This window comes from Thamnophis sirtalis, unplaced genomic scaffold (genome assembly GCF_051295495.1).
Source record: "Thamnophis sirtalis isolate CommonGarterSnake01/CBP01778 unplaced genomic scaffold, rThaSir2_p1.2 scaffold_2, whole genome shotgun sequence".
Lineage (NCBI taxonomy): Eukaryota > Metazoa > Chordata > Lepidosauria > Squamata > Natricidae > Thamnophis > Thamnophis sirtalis.
In genome coordinates this window covers 169,880,628-169,892,729 of record NW_028261382.1, presented here as the reverse complement: position 1 = coordinate 169,892,729, position 12,102 = coordinate 169,880,628, and the positions used below count along the sequence as shown (strand labels likewise).

The following is a 12,102-nucleotide window of genomic DNA, read 5'->3' as shown; positions in this document are numbered from 1 at the left end:
GGGGGCTGAGGGAAGGCAAAAAAGCCCCCGTTTCTGCAAAAAATGGCCAGTTTTTCACAAAAATGAGATGGGGCGGGGCTAAGGGAGAACAAAAATGGCTGTATTCGGTGTATAAGGCGCACCAACATTTCCATGCTCTTTTAGGGGGGGGAAGGTGTTTCTTATACTCCAAAAAATACGGTAATTCTGCCCAAATTCAAAACACACCCTTAGCAACTATAAACATTATACTACATAGTATATTGCACATACCCAACCGATCATCTTTCAAAAGAATTTCTAATGATTTTTTTTCTTCAACACCACGAAATCCTACTTTTTCATAGTACACGGATCGGAAATTTCTCTGAGGATCCTCAGCCATGCCTCATTCTAAAATAAAGACAAATTAAAGTATGTCACCAAATAAAGTGTTTTACTATCAGTATATTCAACAAGAAAATGTTGCAGTACAAAATTCTGTTTGGTGTTATATTCAGTCACATTCCTTTCCAAATAATTAATTCCGCTTCCTTTTTTGCCTCTTTCCCAACCTGTCCAACCTTCCTCTCATGGGCTAGATCCGTTCTGCTTCCAGTGTTAGTTTGCAATATTTTAAAGACCTTGAAGTCTACCCACCCAAGTAATATTCATAGTCCTTTATGTGCAGGGTGAATGCAGTTTTGACTCTGCATGAACTGGAACACAGGGCAGTGTTCAGGATTTCTAAAAAAAAATAAGACACAAGTCTGATGTAGTTGTGATTCTAAACCATGATGGGAAACAGGGATAAGCAGCAAAATTAAGGCCAGATTCTTCCCTCCTTTCCACTTCTGCTATTTCTTTTTCCTGCACAGTGGGTTTCATTTTCTGCACACTTCAATTATGATAAGTCATCAGATACATTTTGGGGGGGTATGTGATACTGTTTTGGCTACACAGACAATGCAATTCACACTTTAATAATGCAAAAATAAGAAGCATAGACAGCATATGTTGTAGTTGTCACTAAAGGGATAGCTTCAGACGCTTTCAGGTTTCAGAAAAAAATATGGTAACTTCATTTTTACTTCTTTGCAATAAATAAAATAATGGAATGCATGAAGAAAGTGCATTTCCCAAGTTTAAACCTTATCTCAATGACAGGCAGTGAACTAGAGCAAAAGGATCCTTGAGGTTTATTGCTAAACGTTATTAGGTTGGTGTTTTAGGGAGAAACACCGATAGTTACAGTATAGTTTGCTTCTAAAAACTAAGGTTTTTTTTTTAATAGACCCTGGAATTTTATAAAAAAAACCAACAATCCTGCACAATCTAGTTTCACTACAAATTATGGCATTAAAGGATTCTTGCAAATCAAACTAAAAGTTTCCAGAAAGCTCATCAGTTTTGGAAAAAAGATTTGTAGTACAATATTTTAAAAGATTTTCAAATATTTACTAAGTGGATTAGCATTCCAGTCACAAAGTGGATTACAGTAGATGGAAGACTTGAGTGATAAATATGTTAATCTTCTAAAGCAGTGGGTCTCAACCTTCCTAATGCTGCGATCCTTTAATACAGTTGACCCCCCCAAACATAAAAATTATTTTGTTTTCTGTATTTTTTTTTGTGTTTTCCAATAGTCTTAGGTGACCCCTGTGAAAGGGCCGTTCGGACCCCCAAAGGGGTCCCAGTCCACAGGTTGAGAACCACTGTTCTAAAGCAACCAAACCAAGCCCATCTCCATTGTTTCTGGAGTTAAAGAGTGACCTTTGCTTTCATTCTTAGGCTACAGGGGAATTTTTAAAAAAGGAAGACGCATCACCAATTGTTTACACCAGTGTTTTTCAACCTTTTTTGTGCAAAGGCACACTTTTTTCATGAAAAAAATCACGAGGCACACCACCATTAGAAAATGTTAAAAAAAATTAACTCTGTGCCTATATTGACTATATATAAAGTAATTTTTCCCACGGCACACCTTACACTATGTCACGGCACACTAGTGTGCCGCGGCACAGTGGTTGAAAAACACTGGTTTACACCTATGTTTTCACAGCTGTTTGTTGTGTGTTTTTAAATTTTGTATTGTTATGTTCGTCTTTTTATCCCCCTGTCTGTACCCCTTTCCCTGATTGAATTGTGAGCCGCCCTGAGTCCCCTTGGGGGAAAAGGGTGGCATATAAATGTCATAAGACCCGAGGTGGCGCAGTGGTTAAATGCAGCACTGCAGGCTACTGCTAGATCAGCAGTTCAGCGGTTCAAATCTCACCGGCTCAGGGTTGACTCAGCCTTCCATCCTTCCGAGGTGGGTAAAATGAGGATCCAGATTGTTGGGGGCAATATGCTGACTCTCTGTAAACCGCTTAGAGAGGGCTGAAAAACCCTATGAAACGGTATATAAGTCTACTGCTATTGCTATAAATCCAATCCAATCCACAGCTCAGAGGAGCATGCATATTCTTATTTTCTGCCTCGATTCTCAGAATAACCCCCGTGAAATAAATTGGGTTGAATTTTGGTTTGGGACAAGATAACAAAAGTCTTGGGCTGGACTTGAATCTAAGTGCTCCCCACCCCCCCCCACCCCAATTTGGACCTTCAAATGCACAGACCACGGTGTACCATTGGTGGTATCAAAGTACCTACTGAAGTCTAACACAACCGGAGGGCAGGCACCAGGCTGCAAAGAACTGGCTTGGGAGGATAAGTCGTTTGAAATGCCACAGGGCAAAGGCGCTAGTCCGCAGGATATCCACGAGGGCGCCTTTCACTCTCCACTGGGGAACTGAGGCATCTGGTGAGATGGACAACAGGCAGTTGACAAGATAGCTGAAAAGGAGGCCACCTCGAGAGAAGAGCTTAAGGTAAACTGAAATAAACGGCGGGGGGGAAAAAACAGAGCAACGAGATGGGGAAACCAGCGGGTCGTAACAGTGACTGAATGCCACAAAGAAAGGCTGACTTGGAAGGCCGTCAAAGCCGCCGCGACTGGAGCAAGAGAAGTAGCTGGAGACACCCGGCTGAGGCAGCTAAGAAGACTGCGGGGCGCACGGCCGCTTCTGGATTCCGATCCGGCCGAAACGAGAGCCACGCCTCGGCCTTGCCAAGCCAGTCGGCAGCTCCTCCCACGAGCTCCACTGCGCAGACTCCAAACCGGCCCAGACGTGAAGTGGGGGGAGCAAACTTACGGAGGCAACCGGGCAGCGCGAGGCCTCACCTTCCAGTTATCGCGAGTTCTCCGGCTTTGTTGCTTTCCATAAAGAGAGAGGGGGGGGGAGAGAGAGAGAGAGAGAGAGAGAGAGAGAGACGCTGCGCAGGCGCGCAGCTGTGGGTGCCGCCTCTGGCGGAAATGTGTTCGAATCTCGGTGTCGGTTCTGGCGGCTGGCCAAAGCGACTGGATGGGAGGGGAGAGTTAAGGGAAGAAGGAAGGGGAAGAAGAGGAGGAAGGAAGGAAAGAAATAGAGAAGGGAGGGAGGGAGAAAAGAAAAGAAAGGGAAAATAAGGTGGTGTTACAATAGGCGGCAGAGAGGGTGAATAAAGCAACCCAAACTGTATATTACAACCTATTAAATCGAACAACAAATGTATAAGAACCACAAATGTAAAGCAGAATAACAATTATGTGAATGTATACTTACAATGGTGTGTAAGAGAATAAAAAATAAAATAAATTGCCTGTTGAAAAATTGCCATACTATTATACTATAGAGCAGTGTTTCTCAACCTTGGCAACTTGAAGATGTCCGGACTTCAACTCCCAGAATTCCCCAGCCAGCATTTGCTGGCTGGGGAATTCTGGGAGTTGAAGTCCGGACATCTTCAAGTTGTCAAGGTTGAGAAACACTGCTATAGAGCACGGGTCTCCAACCTTAGCCACTTTAAGCCTAGAGGACTTCAACTCCCAGAATTCCCCAGCAAGCTTTGCAGGCTGGGGAATTCTGGGAGTTGAAGTCTGCCAGGCTTAAAGGTGTCAAGGTTAGAGACCCCTGCTAAAGACAATAGCTGCTTTTACGGGTGGGGGGGGGGAATTACTCAGCTGCATTCCTCAATTTTTATTGTTGCAATTTACTGCAGAATCTGGAGATGGCAGCCTTAAACTAGTTTTTCTTAAGAGCACCTGTTAGAAATCCTGACAATAAGCGGCATAATTGTTCTGTGCTTTTTATTTGTTTTCCTATTTGAAAAAAACAAAGTTTATTGGGGGGCTCACAAGATCCATGGGCCAGGGTTTAACAAAGCCTGCTGAGGCACACCTAAGAGGATGGGCATGTTTATAGGGTTGTAAAACATGGGTAGGGTAGAAAAGGTGTGTCTTCATTTTGTAACCAATTTGAGAGAAATACAGTACAGGTAATCTCGACTTGCTACCATAATTGAGCTCAACATTTCTGTTGCTAAGGGAGACACTTGTTAAATGAATTTTGCTCCATTTTACGACTTTTCTTGGCACAGTTGTTAAGTACCGTATTTTTAGGAGTATAAAATGTACCTTCCCCCCCCTCTAAAAGAGCGTGGAAATGTTGGTGCGTCTTATACACCGAATACAGCCATTTTTGGCCTCCCGAAGCCCCAACCCTGCATTCCATTTTTGCGAAAAATGGACCATTTTTCACAAAAACTGAGGCGTTTTTGCCTTCCCTCAACCCCCAGCAGCACTCTGCAGGCTTCAGCAGGGCTGGGGTAAGGCAAAAATGCCCCAGTAAAAACGGGGGCTTTTTTGCCTTATCCCAGCCCTGCTGAAGCCTGCAGAGTGCTGCTGGGGGGTTGAGGGAAGGGAAAAACTTTTTTTCTTTTTTTTTTTTGTATTATTATTTTTTATTATTTTTTTCCTTCTACAACACCTTACAGTCATTATATCAACATTATGTCATCATACCTGTACATGTAAATATTATTTCACTTCTATGTTTATAAACCTTTATACATATATAGTATATGTATGTGTGTGTGTGTGTTTGTGTGTGTGTATATATGTATATATATATACAAAAATACAACACACACACACACACACATATATATATATACACACACACACATAGAGAGAGAATGTGTGTGTGTGTGTGTGTGTGTGTGTGTGTAGTTAGATAGATAGATATAGTATATAATCGTGACCCGTCAAAACCGCGCTCGACTAAACCGCGCCTGACTAAACCGTGTCGCTGACGTCATCAACAGGGCGACAACGTGGAGCGTGGAGAAAGAAGGGCACTTTAAATAGCGCTTTGAAAGCAAGCCGATTGAACTTAAGGTAAGGGTTAGGTTTAGGGTTAGGTGAAGGATTAGGTTTAGGTTTAGGATTAGGTTTAGGGGGGTTAGGTTTAGGTTTAGGGCAGGGGTGGGTTTCGACCGGTTCGCACCGGTCCCTGCGATCCGGTTGGTCGCCGAACCCGGAAGTAAGTAACTTCCGGGAACGGCGAAGCCCCCCCACCCGCGCCCGCGTGCGCCCGCACGCCCGCACCCGCTCCTTACCCGGTTTTTACGAATTCTGCGCTTTCCACGCATGCGCAGAACGCCTGCGCGATCCTCCAGGAGCAGCTGGAGCATCGCGCAGACGCTAGTACTTCAGATCTTCGCGCTGTTGTCGCCCTGTTGATGACATCAGTGACGCGGTTTAGTCGGGCGCGGTTTAGTAGAGCGCGGTTTTGTCGGTGAACCGTATATAATACATATGTTTGTGTGTGTATGTATGTGTATGTATGAATGTATGTATGTGTGTGTGTGTGTGTATGTATAGATAGATAGATAGATAGATAGATAGATAGATAGATAGATAGATAGATAGATAGATAGATAGATAGATAGATAGTTTTTTGGCTTCATTAATTTTATTCTTGTTTTGCAGCCATTTGTACCAATTGTTCCAAATTTCATAATATTCCGACTCTTCTTTGTCTTTTAATTTCAGTGTTAATTTGTCCATCTCTGCACAATCCAAATTTTTTTGTATCACTAATTTGTCCCAGGGGATATTATTTTGTTTCCAGCATTGGGCAAAATGCTATTCTAGCTGTGGTCAGCAGATGTGTTAATATGTACTTAATTTTCTTTGTATATTTCCCTTTGATTATTCCCAGCAGAAAGAGTTCGGGTTTGTATTTTATTTGTTCTTCTGTAATTTCTTGCACCCATTTCCAAATTTTTGTCCAATATTTTTGAGTTTCCGGGGAGGTCCACCATATGGGATAGAAAGTCCGTTGTATTTTTTTACACTTCCAGTAGGTTCGGATTCATGTTTGGGTACATTTTAGCCAATCTCGTTGGTGGTAAATGCCAACGCTAAAATATTTTATACATATTTTCTTTGAGTGCTACTGATCGTGTTAGTTTATAATTTGTGTTCCAAATTCTTTCCCAATCCACTAGATCTATATTGTGTCCAAAGTTTTTGGCCCACGCTATCATGCAACCTTTAATTTTTCTTCTTATAATGTTACTTCTAATAAATGTTTTCGTTATGAATTTATTTTCCGGGCCAATTAAAAATTTAGCTATTTGTTGTAATTCTGTGTATATTCCATATTCTTTTACATCTTTTTTGTATCTCGATTGTAGTTGAAGGTACGGCCACCAGTCTATATTTATATTTTGCTCCTTTAATTCCTGATTTGTTTTCAAATTTCCTTGGATGTCTAAAATTTCACTATATCTAACCATTTTCGATAGATCTAGTGTATTGGAATGTGTCATGGCTTCCATGGTGGAAAGCCATGTCGGTATTTTCATGTAGTATTTTTCTCTAATTTTATTCCAGACCTGTGTCGGTGCATCTCTAATATAGTGTCTGTGAAAGTATTTTTGTTTCTTTTTACCCTCTTCCCATAGGAAAAAGTGCCATCCCGTTTGCAAATCGTGGCCCTCTAATGTTAGTGTTTTATTTTATTTTATAAATTTATCCAATCCCTAATCCATGTTAATGCTGCTGCTTTGTAATAAAGCTCCCAGTCAGGGAGTCCCATACCACCTCTGCTTCTGTCATCCTGTAGAGCTTTCAAATTTATCCTGGCTTTCTTCCTTTGCCAGGATAAATTTGACCAGGGGGGCATTTGCCCAGATTCGTCTGGTGCGCCAGTTGCGCCCCTACCTGAACCGGAAGGCCCTCACAACAGTCACTCATGCCCTTGTGACCTCTAGGCTGGAGTACTGCAATGTGCTCTACATGGGGCTGCCCTTGAAGAGTATCCGGCAACTTCAGCTGGTCCAGAATGCGGCCGCGCGAGTGATCGTGGGTGCACCTCGCTTCACCCACGTAACACCTATCCTCCGCGAGCTGCACTGGCTACCTGTTGCTTTCCGGGTGCGCTTCAAGGTGCTACTTGTCACCTACAAAGCCCTTCATGGTATTGGGTCTGGGTACTTGAGAGACCGCCTACTGCCAATTACCTCCACTAGACCGATTAGATCGCATAGATTAGGCCTCCTCCGAATTCCATCAATGAGCCAATGTCATCTGGCAACTACCCGGAGGAGAGCCTTCTCGGTGGCTGCTCCGACCCTCTGGAACGAACTCCCCGTGGGGATTCGTACCCTCACCACCCTCCAGACCTTCCGCACTGCCCTTAAAATCTGGCTGTCCCAGCAGGCCTGGGGCTAAAGATCCTAACCCCACCCGAATGGTATGATAGTTGTGTTTTCTTTTAACAATGTATTGTTTTATGTTCATAACTTGTTTTGTCCTCCCCTTCCCCTAACTTGTGAGCCGCCCTGAGTCCCCTCAGGGAAAAGGGCGGCATACAAATAAATAAACAGAAACAGAAACATATACATTTTAATATAATCTTGTTCAATAAAAAATGTTTTTTCTAATTTTATGGGGATTGTTTGAAATAAGTATAATAGTCTCGGTAATACATTCATTTTTATCGCTGCTACTTTCCCTAATAATGATAGTTGTAGTTTTCCCCATAATTCTAGATCTTTTTTTATATGTTGCACTAATTTTGTATAATTATTTTCTTTTATAGTTGAGCACTTTGCAGTTAGCCATATTCCAAGATATTTAAGTTTCTTTGTCACTTGCAATCCTATTATTCTTTCTAATTCTCTATTTTGTTCTTCCTTCAAATTTTTAGTTATCATTTTAGTCTTTTCTCTATTAATCTTTAACCCTGCTACATCTCCATATTTTTCTAATTCTCGCATTAAACTATTTCCTGTTTCTAGCGGATTTTCTATAATGAATACCAAATCATCTGCAAAGGCCTGAATTTTATACTCCTCTCTTTTAATTTTAGTTCCTCTTATCTCCAAATTTTGTCTAATTCTTATTAGCAGACTTTCAAGCATCAGGATAAAGAGCAGAGGTGATAGTGGGCAACACTGCCTTACCCCTTTCATTATTTTAAAGGTCTCTATACTTTCCCCATTTAATAATATATTTGCCCTTTGGGTAGAGTATATCGTTTCAATTAATCTTTCAAATTGGTCCCCTAATTTCATATTCTTAATTTGTTGCATCATGAATTCCCAATTTAAATTGTCAAATGCCTTCAGTGCATCCAGAAAAATAAGTGCCACTTGTTTCTCTGGATGCACTTCATAGTACTCTTAAGATATTTGCTACTATTCTGGTATTATTCCTAATTTGTCTTGTTGGGAGAAATCCACTTTGTTCTGGATGTATATAGTCATTTAATAGTTTTTTCAATCTCTCCGCTATTATTGTTGTGAATATTTTATAGTCGGCATTTAACAATGAGATTGGCCTATAGTTTTGAATCTGTTTTTTATCTGCACCTTCTTTAAATATTAATGTAATATGTACTTCCCTCCATGAATCCGGTATTTTTGCTTTCATCAGTGCCTCATTATACATCTCCAACATCAAGGGTTCTATCAATTCCTTCAATTCATCTATTGTTTTATACCATTCTGCTGGAAATCCATCTGGGCCTGGCGTTTTATTATTTTTCTGTTTTTGGATCGCCTGTTTCAATTCTAGTTTCATTACTTTTTTTGACAACATTTATTTCATGTCTTCTGTTATTGACGGTGGAAAAAAAAACTTTTCTTTCTTACTTACCTCTTCGAAATCTTGGCATGTCTTATACACTGGTGTGTCTTATAGTCCGAAAAATACAGTAAATCACTGCAGTTGTTAAGTTAGTAAAGCAGGTGTTAAGTGAATCTGGCTTCCACATTGACTGCCTGTCAGGAGGTCTCCAAAAATGATTCACATGACCCTGAGACACTGCAATTGTCATAAATGTGAAGCAGTTGCCAAGTGTCTGAATTTGATCATGGGGATGCTCCAGCGGTTGTTAAGTGTGAAAAATGATCATAAATCACTTTTTTCAGTGTTGTAATGTTGAACGATCATTTGATTTACTGTTGTAAATCAAGGACTACCAGTAATCAAGGAATGTTAAGTCCACTCTTTGGATACACAATTTAAGATATAGTGTTTGCACCTTGCTTATAATGTGAACTTAATTCTCATTAGGTTCTTGACAGAGCAAAACACCCAGATTAGGATTTTCTAAGTATTTTATTCTGAGAATGCGACGGCAAATTAAAAATAACCAATACAGTGTTTGATTACTTAGCACTTCGTCTGATTCAATCCAGAGAGACTTAGTTCTGCATTTTCAAAGTTACTGTCAATATCTTAAGTCTATGTTTGTGTTAACACAGAGATACAGAATGGTTATGTATTTATAGGTAGCTACATACACAAAGGCTTATACTGAAGATAAATTTGTTCAGACACATCTATTTTTAAACATGGGCAGAGATCTGCCTGCAGGAGAATTCAGCTTAAATAGTCTAGAAATGATCATGGCTCTTTTCCAGCATCAAATTCCAATGATGGAAATGGGAAAGATTAGTAGAAATGCCACAGTTCTTCAGACCTCAAGGCATATTTTCTAAACCAGGCTGAAACCTGCCTGTTCACTGGCATAAATCACTTTCCTCCTATTAATTGGGGGGGGGGGTGTTGGGAGAAGCAAGGCATAGAGAAAAGAAAATATAAAACTTTCTCTTGCTTCTGAAGTTGGAGCATTTCCAAAGTGAAGTAAATCATTCTCTTACTGCTTTTATCCTTTCATTCCTGGGGCTGTAGTTATCAAACAAAGCTGAACAGTGGGAGATAGAAAGCAGGCAGAAGTATTTCTTCATGTTTTATATAATAATTATATGGAACTTGGCTAACTCAGTATGAGGTTACAGAGTGGGATACATAAATACATGAATCAGTTAATCAATGGCTACTAGTTCTACCACATTTCTGGAGCTTATGCATATTAATTTGTATTAAGAGGCAGGTGCCTTACAAAGATAGCTTCTAATAGTAGGGAATTTTTGCCTTTATCATCAAATTAGGAGCATCCGCAAGGAGGATAAAAAAATAAATAAATTACGATGCGGCTGTGATTAAAGCTCTGCTCTTTTTTATATCCCATCGTCTATGATGCCTGTAAAAAAAAGGGGGGGGCTTGATTGCATAAGCCTAATTGCTATCTTGAATTATACATCTACCTACCTTGATGTTTCTGAGATGTTAATAAAAGTCAAAGCTGCTTTCAAGAGGAGAAATGGCAATCAAATCTTGGTTGCCATTATCTTCCATTAACTGTTCTAGACACTATTGCAATCATTTTATATTCGCATATTTTAGCAGATGTTTCCAGTTTGATGAACTCTTTCTTAATTTTGTATTAGAAGCATGTATAAGTAGCTGTCAATTTATGGACAATTGGAACCGGAATTTCAGTCTTAAAAGTCACTGCAGTTGTTAAAGCAAGTCGTCATATATCCAGAGCCAATTGTATGACCATTTTTATCACAATTACACAAATCATCATAGATCAGGGGTGTCAAACTCGTGGCCTGCTGGCCAGATGCATCACATGCTGGCCATGCCCCCCCCCACCCGGTTTAGCAAAGGGAGAAAAAGTCACGATACAACACGTTACGACTTGAGTTTGACACCCCTGCCATAAATTTTTAAGCTTCTCCAATTAACATTTTTTGTTGGAAACCAACTGACAGAGGGACAGCTGCCATGCGCTTGGATTGTGATCATGTGACCATGGACGGAAACGACAAGGAGATCACTTTTTCCAAGACTGTCGTAGCTTTGAACCATCATTAAACGAACAGTCATAAAATTGAGGACTGTATCGTGCATTCCCAGTTTCTCACCAGGGTTCTGAAATTCAAGATGCCGTTAAATCTAAAAGTCCCTTGGTTTTTGTACCAATTATTTTCAGCATTGCCTATCTTGTAAGTTTATTGCAATAAAGGAAAAAAGGCAGGATGGCTGGGCAATCCAAGTTATCTTTTCTTTGCCAAGTCAGTCTCATTTTCTTAAAAAATGGCTTAGGAGAATAGATGGCAAAGAGAAAATATGTTCTGCTTCATTGCCTGAATATAGGTATTATGAAGGCTGGAGACAATTAAACCTTGATTTATCCGATAATTTGAGATAGGGTATGTCTATTAGGTTCACCAACAAAAGGGCGAACGACAAAACCGTGCCCGACTAAACCGCGGTGACAAAACCGTGTGTTCTAAAGCGCTCGGATGAATGAGCGCTGAATCGCGCCAACAACAGCGCGGCGACAGAAGCGCGCTGTAAAACTAACCCTAACCCTAACCCTAACCCCTAACGCTAAACGTAATGCTAAACGTAACGCTAAATGTAACACTAAACCTAAACCTAACGCTAACCCTAAACCTAACCCTAAACCTAATCCTTACCTTAAGTTAAATCGGCATTCTGTCGCCACGCTGTTGTAAAGCACCCTTCTGTCTCCGTGCTGTTGTCGCCACGTTGATGACGTCGCGGTTTAGTTGGGCGCAGTTTTGTCGTTCGCCCTTTTGTCGGGTCACGCTCTATTAAATCCAAATCTGCATTATTTGTAGATTTGTACCATTTAATGGACATAAACAGCATAATCTACAGTAAAACCTGTTAATGGACAGCCCTCTATTTAACAGACACTAGGAGGAGTATATAAATCAACTAAATACACCAATCTTGATTAACCGTCTGATCTTGTTGGTAGCAGCTGATACATAAATGCACTTTTTGAAAGTTTTCCTACCCAGAGCAATCCTACAAACCCCTGCGAAAACCATCTTAGGAAAAGAAAGCTCTCGTCCCATTTGCTATACTGATTTTTGAAAGCTTTT

General features: G+C 40.6%; 1 protein-coding gene across 3 annotated transcripts in view; it reads right to left on the bottom strand.

The window, feature by feature from the left end:
* The window catches only part of TBC1D7 (TBC1 domain family member 7), an 86,835-nt gene that overhangs the window by 14,521 nt on the left and 60,212 nt on the right, over nucleotides 1–12,102 (bottom strand). The window contains exons 1-2 of one of the 3 annotated variants that reach the window (XM_087707452.1): nucleotides 2,611–3,000; nucleotides 253–372 (exon numbers count right to left, since the gene is read on the bottom strand). In XM_087707452.1, coding sequence (XP_087563578.1) covers nucleotides 253–364 — 112 coding nt within the window. In that variant the 5' untranslated portion in view covers nucleotides 365–372; nucleotides 2,611–3,000. Of the gene's footprint in view, nucleotides 1–252; nucleotides 373–618; nucleotides 719–2,610; nucleotides 3,001–12,102 lie in introns of those variants that run through there. The other 2 variants (XM_087707451.1, XM_087707453.1) reach the window with 2 other exon arrangements.